At 37.9% G+C, this 26,277-nt stretch overlaps 2 protein-coding genes across 2 annotated transcripts in view; one reads left to right on the top strand and one right to left on the bottom strand.

The window, feature by feature from the left end:
* Positions 1 to 1,719, top strand: part of WDR19 (WD repeat domain 19) — a 45,776-nt gene extending 44,057 nt beyond the window's left edge. The window contains exons 35-36 of the mRNA XM_086746234.1: positions 490 to 610; positions 1,443 to 1,719. Of these exons, the coding sequence (XP_086602360.1) occupies positions 490 to 604 (115 nt within the window). The 3' untranslated portion in view covers positions 605 to 610; positions 1,443 to 1,719. The remainder of the gene's footprint in view (positions 1 to 489; positions 611 to 1,442) is intronic.
* Positions 1,720 to 2,041: 322 nt separating this feature from the next.
* The window catches only part of RFC1 (replication factor C subunit 1), a gene marked incomplete at its 5' end in the record, with an annotated part of 40,480 nt that continues 16,244 nt past the window's right edge, over positions 2,042 to 26,277 (bottom strand). Inside the window, 21 exons of the mRNA XM_086746235.1 lie at positions 2,042 to 2,632; positions 3,177 to 3,368; positions 3,589 to 3,802; positions 4,250 to 4,395; positions 5,306 to 5,423; positions 5,546 to 5,700; positions 6,143 to 6,241; positions 6,416 to 6,511; positions 6,857 to 6,994; positions 8,010 to 8,098; positions 8,559 to 8,673; positions 10,074 to 10,183; positions 11,065 to 11,461; positions 12,721 to 12,825; positions 13,161 to 13,340; positions 13,855 to 13,962; positions 15,009 to 15,310; positions 15,406 to 15,490; positions 16,274 to 16,351; positions 17,752 to 17,826; positions 18,549 to 18,778. Coding sequence (XP_086602361.1) covers positions 2,537 to 2,632; positions 3,177 to 3,368; positions 3,589 to 3,802; positions 4,250 to 4,395; positions 5,306 to 5,423; positions 5,546 to 5,700; positions 6,143 to 6,241; positions 6,416 to 6,511; positions 6,857 to 6,994; positions 8,010 to 8,098; positions 8,559 to 8,673; positions 10,074 to 10,183; positions 11,065 to 11,461; positions 12,721 to 12,825; positions 13,161 to 13,340; positions 13,855 to 13,962; positions 15,009 to 15,310; positions 15,406 to 15,490; positions 16,274 to 16,351; positions 17,752 to 17,826; positions 18,549 to 18,778 — 3,128 coding nt within the window. The remainder of the gene's footprint in view (positions 2,633 to 3,176; positions 3,369 to 3,588; positions 3,803 to 4,249; positions 4,396 to 5,305; positions 5,424 to 5,545; positions 5,701 to 6,142; positions 6,242 to 6,415; positions 6,512 to 6,856; positions 6,995 to 8,009; positions 8,099 to 8,558; positions 8,674 to 10,073; positions 10,184 to 11,064; positions 11,462 to 12,720; positions 12,826 to 13,160; positions 13,341 to 13,854; positions 13,963 to 15,008; positions 15,311 to 15,405; positions 15,491 to 16,273; positions 16,352 to 17,751; positions 17,827 to 18,548; positions 18,779 to 26,277) is intronic.

The following is a 26,277-nucleotide window of genomic DNA, read 5'->3' as shown; positions in this document are numbered from 1 at the left end:
CTTGGTTCATATTTTAGAAGTAAACTCTTTCATTTAGTACTAAAAACATGTAACAGCCTAGGGTGGTGGGGCAGGGGGGAGAGGATTCCCCCTTACTTGGTAGTCCACTTCAACGTGGACCAAAAACTATGATAAAGAACGAACTCAGGCAGAGATGCTGGGCTCCAGCAACAGGAACAGTACTGAAGATGGATGGGGGCTTGTGTAAGTTCTCAGCTCCTTCCAGGAAAAAGACCTGATCTGGGGGCAGGAGGGGAACACAGGCACAGCAGCATGCACCAAAACAAGCCACCACATGCAGTACTGGGTACAGCCTGAGGCAGCAATAAGCTCTTGTCCCCAGTAAGCACTGGTGTGAGAATGGGAATCAGATGGCTCTGATACATAGCACAGGTCACAGCTTGGCTCTATGCTTTCTGCCTCAGGCCCAGCTGCTCCTTTGAAAATGTGAGAATTACCATTTGACCTGTCACCCTTTTTTTAAAACAGCATGTTACAGACTGAAAACGTATGTCCAATGTGCTCTGAAAGGATTAACGTTGCTCATCTGAAGAAAATAACAGATTGCACACCGTACCTCAAACCAGAAGATGGGGACCCATAAATTCAGGTATGTGCTGCAGCCTGTACTTAACCAGGCTCTTTTTAGAGGACACTGGTGTTTTTTCCCAGCACAACAAATGCAGTGTTCAGGAATTTAACTTACAGCCTGGGTCTGTGCCTCTGGTAACTGAGGCTCAGGTGTAGCACCTGTTTGCCCTCAGGCATGCAAACAGCAGTAGGTTTTGCTACTGCAAGGAACCTGGCTGTTAAATCATTCCAAGGGGAAGCTTTATACCAGTTTACATCTGTGATCACATTATCATCTGCAACAAGTTCTGGTTTGGAATGTGTTCTTGAACACCACTTGTGCTTTAGCAGCACAGAGAACAGGCTGAAGATGTCAGCATTACCAAATCCTTCTCTAGATCTACCAACAAGCGTTTTCATGCAGGAAGAGAGAGCTGCCAAGTAGAAGGAGCAGATCTGAACGCGGGTCACATGATCTTATGTTCTGTTAAACACAAAAGCTAAGACTATATGGCAGGAAAACAGCGCCACAGTATTGGCTTGAAATACGAGTATGTCAAAGACAGACCACTGCTCTGTCTGTACAACACACTTGGATCCAAGACTTTGGTTTGGTTAAAGGAATGGCAACTGAAAGTGAATTAACAAAGTTCCTCAGTAATTTTGACATTTGAAGGTGGAGTTCCCAGTGCAAACACCTTACGTGAAAACTTAGCTATAGGTCCAAGTAATGCACAAGTGATATTATAAACTCCATACTACAATAACCTTCTTGCTGTTGATTATTTTTCTCCCCTGGTCTGAGAAAGCCTTGTTTGCTCTCACAGTCATTGTACCTTGGGAGATGACTAACTGCCTCTGTTTATTTTCAGAACTGCATGTGTTGTCTGGCAAGCAGCACGGAAAGCTCTCTCACTACCTTACACACCTCTTCCCCACTACAATTTAGTAACAACCACCATGTCACTTCTATTTTGTGATAGCCTGTAAATATTTAGCTTTTGATAAATTTTGTACTTTGATTTATTATAGTAATAAAATCAATTGATAATTCTTCTTACCAAGCAAGATTTGCATTTTATCTGCACCAAAGACAAACCAAGGGGCATTCTGTGTTATGTGAGTGGTAAAAAAAAAAAAAAAACAAACGATCACACCCACAAAAAAAAAAAAAAAAAAAAAAAAAAACAACAACAAACAAACCACCACCACCACCACAAAAAAAACCCCTAGCATTCTTTTTCAACGTCAGTTCTGAACTCTTGTAATTGTTTTCTATTCCAAGCATTCCTTTCTGGAAATACTCTCATCAAGTTTTAGAACTAAATCCCTCACTGTTTTTGTGTGTCTTCAACTGAACAAAAGGGAAGGTGTAGGAAAATAATATAACCACATCCTGTACATGCAGGAAAGCCAGAACCCTGGAAGAAAAGAGAGGAAGAGAGACAAAACTCCATTAACTTAACCAAAATTTTAAAAGACTCCTGTGAAACATTTTATTGTAATTTTATATACTGCTTAATTTCTATAATGTACAAATATGCGATTTAGGTTTCGGGCTTTTTTGCATTATGTACTATTTACAAGAGTTCACCACATAGTATCAGGAGATTGATTAAAAAAAAGAAAAAAAAAAAGAAAAAACAAAAAAAAACCACCACAAAACAAAAAACCCCTGAAGTCCTAGGAAGACTTAGCACAAATGCCAGGTAACTAAGCGTCACATTTTCACTGTGTTCATGCACCTCGCTGCTTGTTGTACGAGGGTATTTATAGCTTGTAACACTGCAACACATGAAAAGTACAGCACTGCATAGCGAGAGAGTACAGTAGCTACATCACCTCTATAAGAGGAGCATTTTCAACGCACTGGTTCTACTTTCCCAGCACCATCACTGGATCCATTTCACGTTTCTGCCAGAAGTCAGATAAGCAAAGCCACAGCCAGAGCAAGATTTTATTCCGTTTAATGTCTTGTTTTCTCTTTTCTTTTCCCTTCTTTTTTGGTTGTTTCTTCATTTTTCTCTCTTTTTGGCAGCTTGGAAGACTTCACCTTTTTTTGCTACAAACAGAACATACAGACAGTTTAAAATCCAACTGCAACCTAATAAAAGCATAAGTCAAAATGCTGTGAGTGTTAGAAGTCAGCTCTTCTCTTCCCCTCCCCTTTCAGGTGTGTTTTTAAATGACACAGAGAGTACAATCAGTCTTAAGGGCTGACCACAGTTCCCTGATTTGGGATAAGTACGAAGGCTATTACTAGAATCGCTGTTCTGCGGTTACCCCATGTGGCTGCTCCTTACCAATGGCACTGTCCCCACCAACACCTAAAGTATTCCTGAGTTTTGGAACTGGATGCAGTACTTACAAGTTTACAGCAATGTCTGACTTTGGTCAGACACATTCAAGCAGAAGGCAAGAGATGGAAATAACTTAGGCTTTCACACTACTACTAGATAAGAATTTAAAAATTGAGAGGTGATGATTCAATATCTACTACTTTTTTTTTTTTTTTTAATTCAGATGATGTTACAAGTCCCAGAAAGGTAACTAAAACCAAGAGAACAGTTTGGTGTGGTAGTTTAATACTGACAAAACAAAGTCACCTTAATCATTGCATCACTTTCAACAGTATCTTGCTCATCCTCATCAGACTGGATCTCTTCCACGTTCAGGTCTTCACTCAGTTCTAAGGTCATGGCAGACCCCGACTGCCTTTTGGATGTCTTGGCAGAATTAAGTGAATATGGAGTCAGATGTGCCTCTCTGTTGTAGGCACGTGTAAAAGCTGCTTTGACCTGTTTGGACAGAAGGAAACACTATGAGCACCAGCTTAGGAACTGTAGATTGTTAGCTAACCTGCATGGTCTCAAATTAATTAGTTAATAAAACTATTCATTTGCCACTGCACCAACTTCAGCCTTTCAGCAGCACATCCATACCACACCTATTATACTAGGATTTCTTTTTAAATATATGCAAGATAATGAAAAAAACCCAAACACTAGTGAATTTTACCTTGGGATCCAGCTTTGAAAAAGGACTGGGTTTGCCTCCCCATGTGCTTATTTCCATGATATTTTCAATATCTTCCTTCATCAAGCAGTAGGAGTCCATGAACGTTATAGCTTCTTGTACACCATCTGCTCCAAAGTCTTTCAAGGGCTGGACGAGCGCATCCCGCAAATACGACAAATACTCCAGATTTACTGTCCTCTTGCACGTCTGGGTTCTTTGGCAAATTCAAAGTAATAAGTAAATCCGTACAAGCACCACCACCACTCACTTCTAAACACAAGCAACCTGTAGGCAGGCCCTTGGAAAGTGAAAATCAGCTGCCTTAGGAGTTTTACCGCAAGCTGTACTGGGCATTCCTTTTGCCATACCTGCATTAGGGATAACCCGACGCAAGGTATTCAAACACCAAACGGTCTGGGGAAACACATCCCTAAAGGAGGAACAACTTCAGGGGGAGGGGGGGGAAGTCACAGTACCACTGCAATACTGGAAGTGTTTGCAGTCTGACTGTTGTCCAGATTAAGTGCTAAGAAAGCATCGCTCACAGGAAGATATTCACAGAATACACACTTACGATTGTACAAAGCACAGCAATGATGTGAGCTACATGAGAACTAAATACCCGCGATAATATAAACCAGAAGTGGAAAGCCAGTACTACCTGAGACTCATGTGCATTGCCAGTTCTTGGATGATACGATCGTGTTTGCCTGTGGATGAAAATTTCCCCAGCCAGCTGGGAAAGACAGGAAACTGGGACATGTAACCTCTCATCAGCTCCCCTGGGAGAACACTTGCATAAATAGCCTGAAAAAGTAACACACGTGCCAAACTCAATTCACAATGAATCAGCATCACTGACACCGTGACATACTACCCTACTTGTCCGCATGAAAGGGGGCAGTGAATACAGTTCCACTGTGGAAATAGCTCATTTTAAGAGAACTTTCTTTATTGTTTGTTTCTGTTAAATCCCTTTTAGGTTACAGCTTCATCTCTTGTAACACCCCATTTGTTACCACATTCTAAAATACCTGTGCAGTTATCTGGGTTTTAAAAGCCATTAAAAAAAAAAAAAAAGCCCCTTCATTTTTCACTTTAGACTGCTGTCAGACAGACAGCTGACTGCAGACAAACAAGTGCTGTGATGGTGAAGGAGACATTTCCAAAGACCACCACCACTCCACACAAACTCAGCTAGACAAGTTCCAAAGCAACTTATCTGTTTGGACCTGTGCTAAGCAGAGGGGTGGACTAGAACCCCAGAGGTCTTTTCCAACTGAATCTATGATATGTTCTCTGATGCCACTCATAATCCTCTAAGCACAAGTCTTGTCAATGTTTCAGTGATCATTGAAAGAACAGTGACAAAGCTTCAGTCCTCTGTGCTTTGGGAAAAACACTGGCCTGGGAAGAGGAAGCATGTAAATAAGACAGAGTAGCCTTGTAACTGCACATCAGAAGTGCAGTGTCTCATGTGCTCCTATGCTTCAAAGGAGGTTCACGCTTTTCAGAGTTTCAGAAGACTTCATGTCATGATACACCACGCATTCAGCAATACAAATATAGGAAACTGCTCTACTCGCCAGCTGAACAGAATACAACACGAACTATGAACTATACAGGTCATAAACTTATACTGAAACATCAGTTTCAAGGGATCAGGCTCTCACACCAGACACCCGTAAAGCACATAAAACAAGTGTTAAGTGCTCACCTGTGTCGGAAGAAGATTCCAGTTTTGCTTGCTACGAATCTGTCTGTCCACTATATCACCATCACATATACTATCAGCTGCTCTACTCAAGAGCACCAAGTGCTTTTTCAGATTTCCTCTAGAGAGAGGAAAAAAAAAAAAAAAAAGAAAAAAAAAGTTGACTGTATCCAGATGGGTTTTAGTCTAGTTTTGCTCCCTGACATGAAAGCCTATGTCAATTTAGGGTATGGAGTAACTCACCCAGCAGCGGCTGGTTTCACATGTACATAGTTCTCTTGGACAAAGAGAGGTGCTAAGGAGTAATCATGGAAGAAAAGATCGGATTTGTCTATAAGAGACATACGAGAAGACTCCTCTCCAGTAGCAAAAACCTTCCGGACAACATCAAAAGGGCCCTAAGTAAATGAGATTTCAAGAAGTCAGTGGACTGCAGGTCAACATAAACAATAAGACACAGCACAATACCAATAAAATTACTGCAGTGGTGATACCCAACAATGCTTAGACTCATCAGTACAAGTTCAATGTTCAACATTTCCTTCCTAGTGCTCTACCAGTTTAAAGAATTGAGTTTTACTTCCAATATTAAAGGAATTATCCCCTAAACAGAGGGCTCCGAATGAGAAGTATGAGCCCCAAAATCACATCTTTCCTAAGAGACCAGTACATCAATATATATACACTCAGTCCAGGATTTACTACTCTTCAACTGCTTGTGGCAGGTTTGAGAGCTCCCTGCATCTAGGCTATCAGAGCTGTAGTTCAGAAAATACTTACAAAGCCCAGTGACTGGATCACAACATGACAGTAAAAGCCAATCCAGTGTTTTACACTTACCAGTCTGATATCCTTTTTGGCCCTACTGGCATCCGTTTTAGCCTCATCGTAAGTCAGTGATTTATCTTTTGCACACCACATATTAAGATTATGTAAAACCTAAAAGAACAAAATTGACAATTTGGTAGCATAAGAACATTTAAGTGGAAGACTCAAGCAGCAAACAGCCTGATCTCTCTATATAAAAACAATAACACTGTTCGAACACTACATTGAAGTCAAGAACTTGTAAATGAAAGGCTGACTGGACACTGATGCTGAATTGGCACTGACCTGTCTGATGTCCTGATTTGCTGCCAGGATTATCTCTTGCATAGCAGGTGGCGGAATTTTTAAACCTTCTTTAAATGCAATAGACATCATAGCACCCTGTAATACACACAATTGAGAAGTTGTCACTAGAGAATTCCTACAAGTTCTTCCCTTTAAAGAACACATTCACACATCTATGAAAGAGCATTACCATATTTTTCTATTTTTTTTAAGCACATATCTTTGGATATATTTAAGATAGACTTCTAAATCTGAAAGGCTTTGGGATACTTCATTCTTTGGGAAGAAAAACTCAGACAACCAATTCTGAAAAGCAGTTACTCACTGAGGTGATCCATTAAGGTTTAAGTGGTGCTTCCAATTCTGTACTAATTCTGCCACATGAAAACAGAAGTTACTGATGGTGATTCAGTGCAGCCCATACAGCCACAGCCTTCTTACCTTAATCTGTTCCAGACGAGGTCTCTGAAAACGAAGATCAAAACAGTAGTGGACCAAGGAACGAATTTTAGGATGGTTGCGATCATTACACATACAGATGATGGGTATCTTTGTGTGTCTAATCAAACCAATCAGCTCCTGTGATTTAAACACATTACAACAATTACATCAGATAACTCAGAGAGTGACTTAAGTGTCACACCAAGGAGCATTAGTCCCTGCCTTAAATCAGATCCTTCACAGACGCAAGTCTATAGATCTCTTCCTATTATAATCCTGTTTCCACACAGAGAAAACCTAGCCCCTCTCCTACTTTTTGCACTTGCTGTTCTATTCTGCTGCCTACCCGCTTCTAGCAATCACATTTAGACCATTCTTCATGAAGCAATTAAGATCAATAGCCCAGAGTAGAGCTGTCCACCTGCAGAACTCGACTCATTTGTCCAAAGACCAGTTTGACTGGGCCTACGCCCAGCAGGAGCAACACAATCTTCTGACTGCACCCTGCATGAAGCAGCAGGAAGTAAAAAGATCAGCTCTTCCCTGTCCAAAGAGCTCAACCCTGAGATTTCAGCATTAAGCTTACCAGAACAAACTTTGCCTGCTCTAATGAAACAGAAATTGAAATTCGGTTCAATTTCATATTCCTGCAACCTAAAGGTCTGCATCTGAGCTAAAAATCTGTATGCCTTTTGTTGTGAAAGTATTGCATGTGACCACAGGAAATCTTCCGAAGCTAGAACTGGAGCTGCTAAGGACAAAGTGCAGCACTGCCGATGCCACGTTATTTACTCATTGTTACTGCCTACTGAACGGAGCAACTGTCCTAGTCGGATTGCAAACTTCCCACTGCAGGCAGATGTCTGCTGCAGAGACCTGAAAATAAATTCACCTGTCTGCGAATAACAATCTGAAGTGCACACAACCAAGTTCATCACTCCAGGTTTCTTTTACAGGAGTATCTTTTTCCCCCCTCTACTAATACACAATTCTTCTTACACAAAGACAGACTTCTAAAATAGGTCAGATAAACTATACCCTACAGAGACTATGGACCATGAGTTCAGGACAGCAGACTGGCTTGAAATCTTTTGTGCCGTATATGGTACACACTCTTAGTAATGGCATTAGCTAATAACTATAGCAGTTTCACCTGAATCCCTCCTCTGTCTTCATTGCCTGCCATACCATCCACTTCATCCATGATCAATACATGTTTCCCGCTAACTGATGAGGATGTGCCTGAAAATGAATATGGACAAGAAAATGAGATGGGAATAAAATAGGGTCTTGCTCAGAGTTTTACTCAATGCTTTATAGGTTAGGTAAGCCCATCGTAGAGGTGGTGGTGAACCTCTTGCTCTACCACTTGATCACACAGATCTACGTTTGCAGAACAGAACTGACTATAGCCTTGTGTCATCTTCCAAGAAACAAGTCCCATGCAACAGAAGAGCAACTGCAGAGTTCTCGAGTAGTTTTGTGCAGATTAACAACTGATTCTACTAATAGCAGGATTTACTTCTACAACTGAAGATGAAATAAAACAGCTCACTAAATGAAGCCATCGCTGTTAGAGCCAGATCCCTCCAAGTGATGAGCAAGTTAAATCCCTAATACTGTTGTGTAATAAGGAAGCTCTGTCCCTCATGTAACTGGACTCCTAGCACAACAAGAATCCTCCTTCAAACAACAGACATACCGGAACAGAAGTCTTTGATGCTGGTGTTGTCAAGCGACTCAGCAACTACTTCCTTTAGGCTGTTCTTACTGCGAGTGTCACTGGCATTCAGCTCCACATAGCTATACCCCAGTTCCTAGTCCAAACACACAAACCACACAAAAAATGAAAACACAGATCAGGGAAAGTGCATGCACATACTCAGAATTAGAAACAGTATTTAAAGGTTCCAGAAGAAAGCTCTTAAAACACCATTTTTGCATCATTTGTGGGCTTGATTCCTTTCTCCCCTTATACTCCTTTTCTCTCACAGTCCAAAAATATTTATAACCAGACATGGAACAGATATGCCCAAAAGAGAACTATGAGCCAAGGCTGGCTAAGCTCTGTGCTATTTTCAGCTGCATATCAAAGCCTTATGCACAAAAAGCCAGGACAAGAAACATGCCACATCCCTCTAAAAGCTGAAGCAAAGAGCAGCTTTTAACTATTTAGCAGCTAGGAAACATGTGGTTCCCTCAGCAGTTCTACCACCACTTCAGAACAGGGCTGGCCCACATATCAGTCCCTGAAAGAATTTAACCCAGTGGCTCCTTTATCAGCCAACTCCCTGCCAGAGGCATGCCACAGCACAGCAGTGAGCTGCACAAAGCTTTGTTCTCAAAGCCTGAACAACCCAGTTTTTTCTTGGCTACTCCTGTGCAGCACAAAAAATATTCTGCAGAGACCTGAAGCAGCTGTGAACAAGCTAGGTTGGAAACCAGAAGCAGGAAAGCCCATGGTACTGCAGAAATGAGCCCAAGTCAGCACAGGTCTGGTTTTGGGTGCAGCATCAGCTTGGTGGCACAAAGCTCAATAGCCGGCAGGGGTGGTGGAGAAAGGAGGGAGACTGGGAGTTACTCTATACCACTCAAATACTGAGGTAAGTAATCATTCCTCCCCAGCACAAAGATCAGACAGCTGACAATTGTTCTCAACCCTTCCAAGCTGGTAGTATCACATTAGGAAAGTTGTTGCAAGTCAAAGAACAACAAAAAAAAAAAATAATCTGTAACTTGATACAACACTATTAAGAAGTTCCCAGCTGAGTCTCATGAGAGTTAGTGGAACACAGCGCTCTAGCTAAGTTAAGAAAAAATAATTTCTAAATTCAAATTTAGAAATGAACATGTAGCCCTGTCAACTTCTATCATCCTATAGTATTTGAATTTAGAATGAGTCTGGGAAAGATATCTTTGTCAGATACATAAAAAGCCATGATCCATGTCTGTCATAGAAACTTTCAAAAACTTTGTCAGAATCTGACTCCCACTAAATTTAGTGCAAATATTCTCCAACTTTTTTAGCAAGTGTAAACACTCAGGATTTTTGAAAATCATTTCCAATTGCTCAACATACTGTGATATGCTTCCTCTCAACATAACAGAAAGAAATGCAGACACCTATTGCTTTACTTTTCACCCCAGACCTACCTATCCGGATACAGCATGAATATATAACAAACGGTGCTAGGAACAACTCTTAACATGAACTCACCTTACAAACCAAAGAAGCTGTAGTTGTTTTACCAACTCCAGGTGGACCAGAAAGTAATGCTGCTTTAAAACCAGTACCATCATCTTTGCCGCCAGTTTTATTGCTCTTTGCTAGAAAAGAAGATTCCAGGTTTTACCTAGGTATGTATTACAAAACAAACTGCATACTTCATGTAAATCTTTAAAGACACCAAGCATCACTGGTATCTTCCCTCATTTAAGGCTTGATATGGAAAATACATACACATCTGCATCCTAATCATTTGGGGAAAAGCTGTTTAAACCATCTTAGTTTAAGACTTGCAGTGATTCTAAACTTAAAAATAACAGAAGTGCTATTAATGTAATAGAACCATTTCTGCAATTTTCTTACAATCACATCATAAAAAAAAAAACCAAACCAAAACAACACGCACACCACATGGAAAAAAACCACCACTACCCACTAGGACAGCAGTGAAGCTGAAACACTATTTCAATCACAGAAAAAACTGCCTACAGGATGAGACACTACACGTGAGATGGGCTGCTTGTCAGGGAGACAGAGGACCTCAATGATTCACCTCTCCCCCATGTATGATGCTATCCTGTATTTTCAGCATGTGTACCAGACAGGTTAGCACTAGCCATAATTTCTCACTGTGAGAAAAAAACCAAACCACCACATTTAAGAGAATACGACAAGATTTTAAAAAATACCTTCAGACAGTTTGCTTTTCTGGTTGCGGGTAGGGGAGAAAGGAAGGGTGTGGCCAGTGAGCAACTGCTTTAAAACAACACAAAAAAAAAAAAAAAAACCAACAAAAAACCCCACAACCACCTCACCACTAGCACCCTCAGGCTAAACTATTGCTACAAAAAACTGCATCTGACTTCGGCCTCATTCCTGTTCTAGAGTTGCTGTGCTATCTCAAAGGCCCTTATTGATCCAGGGAACCAAGCAGTGTGGTTGGCAAGGAAGAACACAAAGAGAAGTTAACTGTGCTGGTCACCTTGTCCATCTTCCAAGGTATTCTTATGCCAGTTTCGGAGCCATCGGAGCAGTTTATTGGCACAGCTCTGCTCACCCTGCTGTCCAATTATTGCCTTAAGAGATACAGGCTTGTATTTATCTACCCATAGCAACTTCTCTGTCCCATCTTCATTAATCTCAGAAACGGAGTTCCCCTTAGGTTTTGGGGCTTCTTTCTTGTCTGCAGTTTGCCGTTTAAAGTCCAGAAGCTTTCGAACAGCAGTGGTTTCTTTCTTAAGAGACTTGATGGTGTCTCCTTTTTCAGGAGTAGACTTATTTTTTTTATTATCAGCTTCTCTTTTGAAGGGACTAAAATTTCTTTTTCCAGCTTCAGCTTTCTGTGGTGTCCTTTTAGGTCTTGACTCTGCTTTCTTTCCCTTAGGAAAATAAAGGTAAGAAAGTTAAAGGAAAATTTCAAAAGATCATACAGTAAATAAACATGTTGTCTTTGAACACACGTACAGGAGGGCCTAAGGAAGTAACAAAGTTTGTGTGTTGATAAAAATCCTTCAATAGCAGATAAAGAAATATTCCTCCCTGAAAAATAAGCTACTGTTTATGCCACCAGGTTCTGTAACACAGTCCACAAAAAAGGCAGGAAATGTTCCGGTCATTCCAAGAGCAGTTAAGTCCCTTTACTCACTGAGCCTGACACATCATTAAAAAAATAACGCAGAACGGATGACTGTCAGATTGGAACAAATGGGCCACAAGAAAGCCTGAAGCTGAAGCACAGCTCTTTCAAAACAATGCTTCCAAGCTCAAACACTAAGAAAAATTAACACTAGAAATACGGGGATAGAAGGAAGAGGAATAGGGAATAACCCTATTTCCAATGAGGAGCACTCTCCTCAAGCATACACTTTTTAAGAGAACTACAGTTTTTAAACAACAAAAACAAACCAAAACCAAAAACAACCCCCCCAAAAGAACAGCACAGCCCCATAAAACATTCAACCCAAAACAATTCAAAGGGAGTGAATGTAATTAGCTAGTAAGCTTAGAGCTGCTTTTCCATAAGACTCCAATAATATCTTTGCATGCAGCAATTCATATGGAGCCTCATCTGAGGTACCAAAGCAACACCTTTACTGAACACACAACATGCCAGAGCTAACGGAAATTTTAATAACTCTATCAGCCACTACAGACTAAATTTAAATGTGCATAAAAACTTGTTACTGTTTTTACAGTATTCCCTGAAAAAACTTACCTTTAGTATTATTACTTCAAGTACCACATAAAGATAAAATCTGTTATGTATACAGATGGTTTGCATGTTTTTATATTGGGCCCGCTTGGGTACCACACAGTATCAGTCACAATTACTTATTTCAAAGAATAAACAAATACTCAAAGTTTAAAACTGAAACCAACTAAGGAGATGCAATTACCCCCCCAGTCAGATACCTAAAATACAGAATAATGTCAGAGTATAAAATGAAAGGTGGGAAAAAAATTCTATAGCTCCCAAGTAGAAGTCTTAAACACAAGTATAAAATTTTCACTTTCAATACTTTTAACCTAGAAGGTCAAACTGACAGTCGTAGGGTTACTGTTACTGGAAAAGACAACCAGAACTCCTTTCAACTAAAAACAGAACAATTCCCCGCCCCTAAGTTTACTAAAAACAAACCTCTGTTTCAGCCGCCAGCTCGTATTTCGACTTTTTGCCGGGCATAGTTCGAATAAGATCAAACAGGCCATCCTCGTCAATAACCTTTGTCCCTAAAGTTGACGCCTGGAGCCAAAGAAAGAATTGCAAGTAAGGTTACGTAAAGCAGAGTTATATAATTCAAAGTCCTTTCCAGTAAAGACTATGTTTAGGAACACAACAAAAAGGGATGCTTTATATATAGGTCTCTCTCTCTCTCTCTCTGTGTCTGTGTGTGTGCATATATATAAAAAAAAAAAAAAACAAAGCAAAGCTCTAAAATATGAGGCAACTTTTCCTTTTTAACATGCACTTTATTTGTAGTACTGCCTCATTTTGGCAGAGAAATTGAAAACCAATTCAGTTAGATATGAACCATTTACAGTTTCCCTTCTACTTTGCTCAGACACAGGAATACTCACCTTTTCACGTTTAGATTGGCCACAGTCTCGCCCCATAACCAAATAGTTTGTTTTCTTGCTGACATTGCCAGTTACTTTTCCTCCATAACGTTCAATCAGAGATTTGGCCTCATCTCTTTCAATGCACTCCAGAACACCCGTAATTACAAATGTCAGGCCTTCCAAGCAGTTTTCAGCTCCCTGAAAACCAAAGCATTACACAGAAAACGTCATTATCTGATGTAATTCTACCAAATACCTCTTCACCATAAACTTTTTTAACCCCCTACCATGTCAAGTACCCTATGAAGCTTTAAAAATAAGCCTACACTACCTAGCTAGTTAATAGCTCTAAAACTTCAAAAGCCAAAGGGAACAGCTACCAACAAAGCTTCACACATTGTTCACCTGACCAATCATACTTGTAACACACTGTGCTTCAAGCATAGCAGGTCACTCAAATGAGCGACAGCAATCTTCAAGACCAGTAACTATTTTTCATCATCATGACTTCATAAACGAAATACTTAATTTAATATCTTAGTATATTTCCTTACTGCTTTGCATTACAATTTATCTTTTTCCAATATACTTCCTACTTGAAAAAAATACCAGTTTTAAAGTAGTTTAGTTGATCCTGGTTGGATCAGTTGTAACAGTAAGTCTACGACACACTCCGCTTCTACGTACTGAACTCTGCTGTAGCCAAACTTACCTGAGGTATCTCTTTGGAACCCAACGCTTTCGGACCCTCGCGATTAAGAAAACTTCGGTAAGCTTGATAATTGATTCGCTTCTTTTCAGAGTCCTCGGGACTTACAGACTTGGGCAGGAGGGAGAAAAAAATTAATACACACTACAGATGTAAAACTAACAAAATAAACAGCCATCATAGTTTAAGACATTTGTATGCACCAAAGGCAAAGTAAATTTTAATACTTTATTTTAATCTATTAACGTGTAATACCAAAGCCTGTGATGTTTGGTGCTTGTGTTTTGAGATATTTTTTGTTGTTTTTAAAAATATGTAACCATTGTTCATTGTCAAGTTTCTGTGAATTCATGTATTCCACATGTATATGCTCACTCAATTAATAAATTCTTCCTTTAAAGTCACATCCTATTTCATTTCAGAATTAGGATTAGATATAGACAAGATCCACCCTTATACAGTCTATTTCATAGTATTTCTACTTTTCAGAGACATTTAAGCTTTTTAATCAGTAAAAAAAAAAAATATTTAAAACGTACTCCCAAAGAAGTTGCAGCCTCTCACTCCCCATTACAACCATTATTTAAGTGTCAAAATTGGATATTTTGTACTTTATGATTAAAAAGTATGTTTTGAGGTTGCCAATAACTGCCAGCGTGTTCAGTGATTACACACACTGAATCAGACAGTTGAAAGAAAACTGAATCATACCTCAGGAATAGGAGACTATGGAGGTAGGAGGAAGAGAAAAAACCCCAAACAATGCCATTTATCTTTCAAATACCATTACAGATCCACAAGGTCACTAGCTCACATAAACTGTAAGCTTTCGCTCAGTAGGTGTCAGAAACCCTGCGTTTTTCCAGGAAAGTTAAACATGAAGCACCAAACCAATTTTGCTGTGTATATGCATACCTTAATGAGCATTAAAAAACTCTCAATTCCTTCATGCATTTATTTTACACTTTTTCAGCTAATTTTTTTTTCTTTTACTTTTACAATTGCTGGGAACTTAAAGCCTTACCAGAATTCAAAGTCTTAAAAATTGCCCAGAAGATCCAAAGTATCAAGTTATAACAGTGACATATAAACAATAATAAGTGAAAAACGTTTTCCTGCAAACTCCACCAAGCCAAATTCATTTTGACAGCTCCTACCTCAGTCTTCTTGGGAGAAACTTTCTCCTTCTTCGGTGTTGTCTTCACTTCTTTCCCTGAAGCAGTTTTTTCTTTTGATACTAAACTTTTAGCACCTCTTTCCTTTTCAGCAATCTCTTCTTTTTGTTTCAGAGACAGAAGCTTAGAGCTAGGTTTCATAGGCAAGGTCTTATCTGTCACCTCTCTTGCTATTTTACCATCAGATGATTGTGGGGACAAACGAGACCCTTTTGAATGTTCAGATTTAGTGTGCTGCTTGGCAGTGTAATTCTTTGCTTCCCCTGTCGAGTTTGTTGCTTTCACTTGAAAGGAGGCAGAGGGAGGAGAGTACATAAATAAGAATATGTATAATTAATCTTGTAAATTAGTGAAATGTTTTCTATATTCCGTGTCCTACCTCCTTCCGACTGCTTATGTCTTTCTGTCACATTAGGACTGCTCTTGATGCTCAGTGTTTGCTCTCCTCCTGAATCTTTCCGAGGCTAAATAAAGAAACAATGCCAAAGTCAGAGATATATATCCCAAGCTACCATTAAGTCCAGATCTCCAAATTCCCCTACTGTTAAGTATAATAGGCTGAATGACATCTAACAAAGCTGATCCCTATCACAAGTCAGAATACAATCTCTATCAAAGGCAGGCAGATGAGCAAATTCCGCACTCAGACATGCACATAATCATTCCTTAAGCCACAGGCCAGACAGTCTTCCAGGTTACGATCAGTTTTGATCCAAATCAGTTTACTGGTTAGTCTACAAATACTAATACTTGCTATATTCAAATTAGCAATCCTAAAGAGCCTTGATGTACAAGACAGAAAATATTTTACTGTGCCTGACACTCCAAGCTATGAGAACTGGCAAGACTCCAACTACCAGCGTTGGTCTCAAAACTCTCAAGGATCCCCACTTTCCTCTTCTCTCAGAGCAAGGGCAGTATTCTCTTGCTTCATCTAATCCTCTCAAACCAACAGAGCTACAGCAGATCTAAAGTATGGGTCTCCAGCAACACACTTCACTCCATTAGAACTAGAACTTAAAGTCCTACTTCAACTGAAACAGACAGCACACAGATACAGTGATGTCTGCTGTCTGATTAGGAAGGCTACTTTATTTACTAAGCGAGGAAAATCCAGGACAAAAGTACGAAAAACAAGTAGGTTATTTTCGTGTTTTTAATGCATTTGTATGGAATGGCTAGGTGTCTAAATAAGAACACTCCTACTAACATAATTTCTGAAAACTGAAGTTTAAAAATAATTCAACCTTTTTCTTCTGAGGAGTTTCATCCAACATGGCCAAAGTTTTAGCAAATTCTTCATCTTCATGCAGCTGTCTCTCCAGCTGAAAGGGGGAGGGAGGGAGGAAGAAAAAAAGAAAAAAAAAAAAAAAAGAATATTTTTAGGCTCATGCCTAACAAGTTTAATTCTACTATAATTTTTTAAAATTTTATTTGCTGTTCAAGACAAAAAGTTTATGTAAAATAAGACAGCATATAGCAGGGAAAAGTGCATCCTACCAGAGGCAAACAAATTTCTGAAAATGGTACTGAAGGATTACTTGTTTCGCCCAAAGAGATAGACTGAAGTCTAGTGAGAAAAGTAGAGTTTGGATCTGTTGCACTAGCAACATTAATAAGCCTGTATAATCTGTTTTCAATTAGGTTTTATGTTCCTTCACATTTTTTATTGTTTATCCTTTTCATTTAATAAAGAATCAAAACTTGAAGGCAAGATCTCACAAGAACCAGCTTGCCCTGAGATGCAAACACAGTGGCTTTAGAAAACTTACAAAAGCAGTCCCAAAAGACAGGTAGGAACAATGCCTGCTAAGTATCACGATGCCTCAATAATGAATGTTTATTCTTTCATTCTTCTTGTTTTTCATATCATATGAAAAAAATTTCCGGCAGTTTTAGAGAATTTAGCTACTGCCCTTAGCCCAGCTCTTGTTGCCAGGAGCTCTGTTTACTTTATGGAAACAAATATACTTCAACTTTTTAATATTTCTACTTAAACAACTGATTTTCTTTGACAGATGAACCAGTAAGAATCAATACTGCACATGGAATCCAAGAAAGTTATTTATTAATTTAAAAAACAAACAAAAAAAAAAAACCAAAAAAACACACCAAACCAAAAAAAAAAAAAAAACAAACCAGAAAAAAAAAACACAACACAAAGCCATGTTGGTTTCATTTTTATTTCACCAAATAAAATAAATGTGACATCTGCGGTGATAACTGACTATCAAATTTGCTTTCCTATCCAATACGGCCCCTGGGGGAAAACCTTTTCTATTCCCAAAGAGTGTATATTGTTACCAATAAATATTGACCATTGTTTTAACAACAACAAAAAAAAAATCCTTTCATAATTGTCTTGAAGGCCAACATGCCATGCTATAAGATTCAAACAGAAGACTTTATAAAACCAATATGCCACAGGTATTATTTCTTATGCGTCCAAAAAGGAAAAAAAGATTATTATAGACAAATCACCTGCACAGACAGAGAAAGTCTGGATATATGGAAAAGTGAGATGTTTTCTTCACGTAACTGAAATAATGCCCATAAAAATAACTGTGTGAGTATGTTTGCACATATGTGCAAGAATTAATTATACAGGTTTTATTACACATATTTATGGCACACGTGGAAAGTTCATCTTAATTTCTTAAGGAAAAATAATTTTAAGTTAAACAAACTGCTTTTGACATTCAGTAGCAAATTTATAGAGCTTTACCTCTGAATCTTCTTCAAGCTGCAGTTGCCTAGCAATGGCCTCATCATCTACTGTGCTGTCTGTGCTTTGTGAAGGCTGTATTTAAGAAAGAGAGACCAACAGTTCAGTTTCCCCAGTATTGTGCAAATTACAATAATTCAATCTGTACAGATTCATTTTGTGTACTTCTAGAAAAGGACTGGAAATGAGACATGCAGCATTTTATTCCTAGCTCTGTAACCTAAACACCATTAAACAAGACTGTTTTCAAGATATTTTACTACTCAAAACAAAACCATTCTAGAATATAAACATCTCATTTCTTCAGACAGTGCTGGATGTCTCTGAAGCTATCACAGTTGGCCAGCTTGAAAGAGAAATCCACAACTAAACTGTGAATTTTTAATTTCCTCCATACTTTATTTGGTGCTTTGTTATTCCATAATACATGTGCCGTAAACCTGGAGGAAAAAAAACCACCTGCCTCCTGCTCTCTGCCTCCAACTATAAGCTGTGTCATCCACTCACTAATCTCAGAAAACTACTTAAGTTTAAGAAAAGTCACTTCAGAAAATGCAGAGAAAATACTACTTTCAACTTTGTGCTGTCTTCTTAAACATGGAAATGCTGCTCTAAAATTGCATTTGAGGACTTTATACGCCTGCGCATATCATCAGAATTGACCTTATACTTAAGTGGTTAGTAAAAAGTAATTAAATAGGACAAGCAGTGAAGTACCTCCTTGCAGTCATTCAACTGGCCATTTTGATCTGCTATCAGACACATGAGCAGCGTAAAGGAACATCATCAGTACTCACTTCTTTCCTTTTACTTGCTACCAGTTTCTTTTCTGATCGTTGGACACTATTTGTCCCAAAATAATCAAGTGCCGAGGTGGGAGTCTGTTTCACTGGAGATAATGGCCTGCTTTTAGCTCGTGGTTTTACATCTTCCTTTTTCACTGTAGTTGCTGGACAACCAATTGCTGATGTCCCATTCTCCTTCGGTTTCAGGGAAACCCTTTTATTGACAAATTCATCATCTTCATCTAAACAGGAAGAATATTCTATTACTTCTGGTACATGGAACTTAAGTTCTTATAACGGAACTGTCAAGAGATTTGGCAGACTACATCAACTCAGATCCTAAGAAAACAGTACGGGTGTTTAGAAGTTATTTGGCGGGGGGGGGGGGGGGGGGAAGGGGCCAAGTTGCCTAAACACATAGTATTTAGCATCATTAATAGCATGGCTCAAGACTGAACAGATTGAGTACTGAAATAAAGATGCATAAAATTTGTTACTTGTGTTCACACATTACCTCTCATTTAGAGAGGCTTGCAAAGAATGCCTTCCATTTTACACAGGGAAGATGATAAACAGAAGATCTAGGTCACTGAGATTTGAACCCTCTCCTTAATTAACGCAACATCAAATTGAACAGCACGACTCTTCCTTCACATAAAATGTGAAGTACAAAGCTACATTTATTTTATTACTTTATAGTATTCATTAACTGAGCAACTAATATAGGCTGTGTAGATTTGTATATTCTTAAGAGGTTCTCAGTATTACACTATAAACTAGGGGAAAGTATTAGAACATTGTAGTTACAAAAAGCTTCTTGAATAAGCTTACCAGTTATTTGTAAAGTAATGCTCATAGTTTATGGATGTTTTAGCAGAAACACTTTAACAACATTTTTTAATTTTTCCCTTTTGGTCAGATTTTATGAGTTATTATTCTACACCCTCTACATTTCTCCACTTAAACACACTCTCATTCCAGTACAGTCAAAATAATCTCAAAAAAATGCAGTCATTTCACAGAACACAGAAATCAGACAAGAAGTCAGCGTACAAAATATATTTTTCAGTTTAAAAGGAAGAGGAAAAAGGCATACACATTCTCATTAAAGATTAGCCCACAGACCACTGAAAAAAAACTCAGTCTTTCCTTTTAGGACTCTTCCGTAACAGCCAGAACATGGTCTTCATAGCAATGAAAAAGAGAAAGAGAGTTTGAGTGCCATTTATTTATTCTGGATGCAAACTCTTCACCTAATCACTCAATCAACAAAAAAAAAGATTAGTAAGGACTTCAGACTTTTGCGTCATGTTACAAAGTCTTACTGACAGTTATACAAATGAAACCCTGTCACTGAAGCACACAAAACCCTACAGATATCATTGCCAAATGATTAATATGACAGCACAGAAAAACATCACTGGACAAACTTGTTGATTAGTGACAAAAGCACTTTCTTTGTGAAATCTTCTAAAAACCTCAGAAGTGTTCAAGGGCTAAGAAGCAAACAGCAAGAAAATCTCCAAAATGAACATCAGACAGAAAGAATAAAGCACAAAGACATGAGAGGAACAGAAACAGAAGCTGTCTCATTTATTTGCATGCCTCTAACTGAAGTCTGGTTTTACTTTCCTCAAAATAGAGATGTTTCAGACACTCCCCTCAACATATTATAAACACAGAATTCTCTAAACATCTATTTTGTAACTAAACTTAAATTCACAGTATTATCACAAAAATACATTAATTTTCCAGTCATGTCTAATTTAAGCTCCCATATTTCTTTTCATACAAAAATTTGATTTCTTAATAATTTCCCTAAGTTTAGATTATGTCATATGTCTGTCATCTATAAATTTTGGTTATACAGTACATAGAAATAGAGTGAAACAATTTTTTGTTCCACCTTTTCTCAACAGATGGTAGTAACAAGAATGTTTTAGGCAGCAGCTGGAACTTTCTGCTACTGCATACTTACTAAGTAGAATATAACAAGTACGAAGGGGGATCCTTACTATTCCTGGGAGAGAAAGTTCAGAGAGGAAGAAAAATAAAACAAAGATACACCTTCCATAAGGGAGGAAATTGAATCAGCAGTTAAATCAAGAATGCCTAAAGACAAGAATTTATCTATGAGAAAGTGACATTTTAGCCAATTCAATTCACAAAGCAATATATGGAAGAGGAAATTCAAGCCCGGGTCCCTCAGCTGACAGCAGCAAGGTCCACCACAAAGCTAAAAGCTCTACTATTCTCAACACTATTTACTACCCTTAGGCAGCAGTAAATGTCTTACTGCCATTTAGCTCAGTTTAACAAACTATTACATATCTGGGAAATTTGGACACTAGATACTTCCGGCTCCTAACTTACAATAATTTGAGGTCTGAACAGGAGACTGCTTATTTCAAACTTAATTTCAGAAATATTTTTGCTTCTTCTAAATTTTTCAGTTTAACAAGAAAACACATTTGCAGGAGTAAAATGTACTTATTACTAGAAATCAACAATTAATGTAGATGTAGTTACATTATTTGTCTTGGAAAGGAGATACAAATCCTGTTCTACTCCCACCCCACCCCGCTCCCAGCTTTTCTTAAGCTAAGGACTGCTCCATGCTAGAAAAGAATCATTACTCACCACTATTGCTATCAGAAGATCCGCATGCAATATTTTTTTTCATTATTCACTTACAACCATTTAAATAACAACAAAAAACAACAGGATATTGCTTTCTCTCAAGTAAAAAGCAGCAGAGTAAATATAATTAGGTTTTAATTAAAAAGGATGTGGATTAGAGTAATTTATGATGCCAGTACTACCAATAATTAGAGCTTGCTTTAATTATGTCCTTCCTAGAAACAACAGGATTAAAAGCATTTATTGACTCCAAGCAGTGGCTGAAGAAGGACAAGACAGTCACAGCACTTAGGAACAGTCATCTATAGATGTAAACAAAGAAAAGGCAAAATGAGAACATGAAAAAGTGGTCACTATGAAATAAAACCATCCCAACTCTATTAAGTGAGTTTCAAAAGATGCTTCTGGGGACAGATACTTGAGCTAAAGTTTTATCCCAGGTTCAGGAAACTCATAAGCACATGACAAACTTGCCTGATCTCCAGGCACTCCCCTTATTTCAAGTACCTGCGAGCATCCAACTTTTCCAGTAAAACCTCAACACTTCTTCCTTGAAATCAACTGCTCGTGCATGCCTATTGCCACAGATGTGAACTAAGTTAATCAGCTGCACACTTTCAGTTTCCTTACAAGCACGAAAGTGACTTCATTTACAGCTTTGAAAATATCAAGAGAGTCCTTGTACTGCAGCTGGGCTATTCAGGTCAATGTTTCTCAACACATTACCTGTAAAAGGAGAGGGGCATTCTCACTCACACAAGCAAGCTGATTTGTGGCAAAATAAAGCGAAAATTCAGATTTTAGCTTATGAAAATTGTACATTAATTGCATTCTTACAGCAATTGCTAGGTGAACAGTTGAGATAGCCTTGTGTGGACATCACAAAGTAAGAAACAGTTATCAATTTTATCATTAACTAAATTACCTTTATACTGCAAAATCTTTGCAATATAGCAGAACAAGACCACTCAGAGAACAGTATTTCCTGTTTACATCAACTTATTTTTGTGTGATATACCATGAAAAAATACCCTGAGCATACACATTTGTTTTTTTCTAGGACTAGCTCCAAATTACAAATACAAGTCAAGACTACGTAGAGTATTCTGGAAATTAAGTAGATATGACAAAGAGAAAGCTAATCATGTGATTAATGGAACAGACGGGCATGACATCCAGGAGATCGCTTTTAATGATTTTTGGATGTAAACACTACACATGAAGCAGAGACCTATTATGCCAGGCAATGTACAAGGACAAGCTTCCCTAGCAACAAACAAAAACTGTTAAGTCCTGGGGGTTTTAAGAACTATCCCATAACATTAAAGCACATCTGGCTTTTGTTTTATATACTGTTCTAGCAGCAGCACAATTAGGTTAATAAACTAATCCCTGCAGACCACCTGTAACTATTTGTTATCCCTCTTCCTCTTTCCTGTCTTCACCCCTTCTCAACAGGGTTTCACCTGCTGATGAGAGCGCAACATGTACACAAGTTCCCTAGCTGAGCTCTATCAAAATTATCTAGGCTGTTTGAAACATTTGTTTAAATTCAGATCATTTTAAAAGGCTCAGGTTCAGGAATGACCTCAGCCAATCTAAAATGGGAGCAACCTATTGCAGGAAGGGACAATTGCAACAAGCAGCATAGGACAGATCTTCACAACAACGTATTTTATTCATCTTTATTTATTGTTTCTGTACTGTCTGAGCTCCTCATCAGTACAGAACATAATTCCCTGCTTCCTACTCTGTTTAGAAAGTAAAATTTTTAAGGTAGAGATAACCTCTTACAATGATGTTACAAAACCAACTCCAGATACAGGCAGGGCACCTACAGGTTACAAATAACTCATTACGATAAATGTATGCTAAACTGGGGTTTGGGGACTATTACATAAATATTTTTATATGGAGCTAAAGGACTATATCCTCTCCAAAAGTCATTAAATCTACATTACTTGTATAAAATGACAATATTCTGAACATTCTTCATTTTCAATAACACCACATCTGCACAAGTACTTAAAACAGTGCCTGTTCTAAAGAACTTGTGGTCTACAGCAGTGGGTATTGCTGTCCAAGCTAAAGTTGAGGATGGAGAAAAGAGCATTTGTATGAAAAAAAAGTCATCATATTAGGTTTTAATTATTTTAAATATGCATTGGTCAGTACTCAACAGTCCCAACACCTGGTAGAACAGTTTTGTATTCACCTTTTGCTTAAAGTAAGTCTTTAATAAGATTACCTTTAAGATAACCACCACTTCTCAAAATAGACAGCAAGTCTATTCAAACTCAACTCCATAACTCCGTCCAGAAAGAACAAAAGCTATATTGCACTAGCAAAGCGCTTTTTTTATCAATCTTCCTCCTCATTTAAAAACACAGTAGCTGCAACCTACGCTTCAAAAACTGATCTGTACAGTCACTTAAATATTTTATCTCTTTTCTCAACAAGCTAATTGACTTTAGATGTACTACAAACATGCACTTCAAACCACAATTGCCAGCACTCTGCCTATATCGACATGTCAAGGTTCCATGCTGTTATAAAAATATGAAGCTTACCAGAACCATTCCAGCTTTACTCCTCTGAAAGCAATTTACATTGGGATTTTCCAGTTAACGAAGATAATTTCCAAAAGTTGCTTCTGTCAGATTTTTCACTTTAAGGGAAAAAGGTTCTGGAATCCAAATCCTCAAATGCAGTAGCTGCCATGTGTAATTGGAATTATACACTTCAGTGTATAATCACACACGTTAATGTATAATTACAAACTACATAGCCTTCGATACCCTTTTGTCCAGTATATGCCAACTAACATTCTTAGTCAAATACATATACTCATCTTTTAAAAACATCTTTAGAAGGAAGTTTTGGAAACATTAAAACGCCTGTGAAGGCTGAATATATTTAAACTGAAGTAAGTTATCTTCATTTACAAAACCATCAATTATAGCAATTCCTTCCAAATGAAATACATTTGCCATAGAAATTGTTGTTTGGTATATAATTAGAAGTTATTAGTCCATTAACTCCTTCCAGTTTATTCCAGAGAGTTTTATTCACTTGAACTGGTTACTTTTACCATAACAGCAGCTTTATCATTTCACAAAAGCATATCTGATTCCTCACCATGCAATGAAACTTCATGTTCTGGTTTAGTTGCCTAAGTTTACAGCATCATAGGAACATTTAGTAATGCCAAATGAATAATTGAGAAACAGGAAAAGAAGTTGAAAAAAAATCGAGGCAAGTATAAATACATTCACTTTTTCTAGCTGCAGCTAAGCAGCTCAACTTACTGAGCCACTCAGGACACAGTGTTCTTTTTCAGTCAAAATGAACTAGTCTAGCAAAAAGGGAAAAGTCCTCTTTTACATTTTAGACTAATCCAGCAGATTAACCAAGTCATTTATAAATAAATAAATAAATGAAAATTAAGTTATTACAGTCACAGAAAGTTCATACAGGAAAGTGGGAACTAGAGAACTTCACTTGCCCAATTTTATCGTTCAAATGCAATATACTGAATGGTTAAAGTAAGTTTATGGTATTTCTAAGCAAAGGCCATTTGTGTGAGTATTGGAAAAAAAATTAAATGGAGAAGCTCTACAGCAAACAATGTGAACCACAAGAACTTTTGAATTCTACTTCTTATCTTCTGAAAACATTGAATATACTTAAGTGCAGAAATCTGCCATCCATTTTCACATGCCTCATCAAAATAATTAAAAACCTGCAAAAAAATTAAAAAATCTCCTACATCTTAAAAATTTAACTATTGAAAAATTACAAAGCAAGTTATAACATTACAGGTGCACCACAAAATACCTGTGCCATTTAAAAGGAACTCATAAATTAATGTGAACTCTGAGCCATAACCGGCATGGGGGGTGGGGGGGGGCGGAGAACACCAAGATACTTGCAAATAAGTTACTTGTATCCATACCACTTAAAAGCCTACAGTAACAGTATATGAATGACAATGCATTTTTTTCCAGTGGCATAGCGACTTTGTAAACTGACCTAACCTGCATGAGTCAGCATTTTTATAAAGTTTTACTCCGAACATTACTACCTCTGCGTTACGATCTTAGGTCCTACCTTAAAAATGCGCAGTCATATGTAGGATAGATAGCACAGAAGAAATAAGATTCATTTGCAGTCACAGGACTAAAAACATTAAAATCTGGTTAAGTATTAAAAAAAATTTATGTACCTAACCTTCAGCTGGGTTCACAAGTCACACTGGAGATTGAAAGGAAAACAGACAGTAATTGATTGAAAAGAAAAAGGTGTTTCCTACACTACAGTTTCCATTGTACTATTCTAAACGCTCTCCCTTTGAGATCTGTTCCTACTTCCCTGTACTACCTACAGTGTCAGGACCATTAAAGTCACCTTGCTCTGATGTGCACAGAAATATCCAGTAAAACATACCTCTCATGTTTCACCACACTGATGGCATAAAGAGCCAAGGTATCAGTGTGAGAAAAATAAAGTCAGGGCTCAGTTGGAAAACACAGACACACAACATCAAGGATCAGGCACCCAATATGGAAAACACAATTAAGTTCCCAGAAATGCAAAATCTAAACACTCAGGGTACTTAATATATTTACAATGGGTGCATATTTCTCTATAGTTCTGCAATAAAAGAAAAAACAGCTTGCATATGTGCAATTCACTGCTAAGTCACAGCAAGAAGGACATTCACTTTTTCATTGTAGTGTTAGAAGCATGCAAAAATTCAACTGAAACAGTAAAAGGAAAGAAAACCCAATAAAAGTGCTTGTTGCAGTCATGGAAGAGTATAATGTTTACAAGAACAAGAATCTCCACAAAACTATGAGGCAATCAAATTAACGCTGATTACAGATACCCTCTCAGTTCCTTAATTTAAAATCGATTTACTACACTTATCCAAGGTAATTTCTGCATTCAGCTACCAGAAAAAGGAGAAGTAATTTCATACTGCTTTGCAGGGGGAAAAAGGGATTAAAAAGTATTAACCCTGGCATTCAAATTATTAATTCAAGTTATTAATTTAATCTTAAATTATAACATAGAATAAGAGCACATGGAGCTATCAGTG

Source organism: Chlamydotis macqueenii, chromosome 4 (genome assembly GCF_036417535.1).
Source record: "Chlamydotis macqueenii isolate bChlMac1 chromosome 4, bChlMac1.mat, whole genome shotgun sequence".
Lineage (NCBI taxonomy): Eukaryota > Metazoa > Chordata > Aves > Otidiformes > Otididae > Chlamydotis > Chlamydotis macqueenii.
Note: the sequence above shows the minus strand (reverse complement) of the source record. Positions and strands in the feature narration are given on the sequence as shown.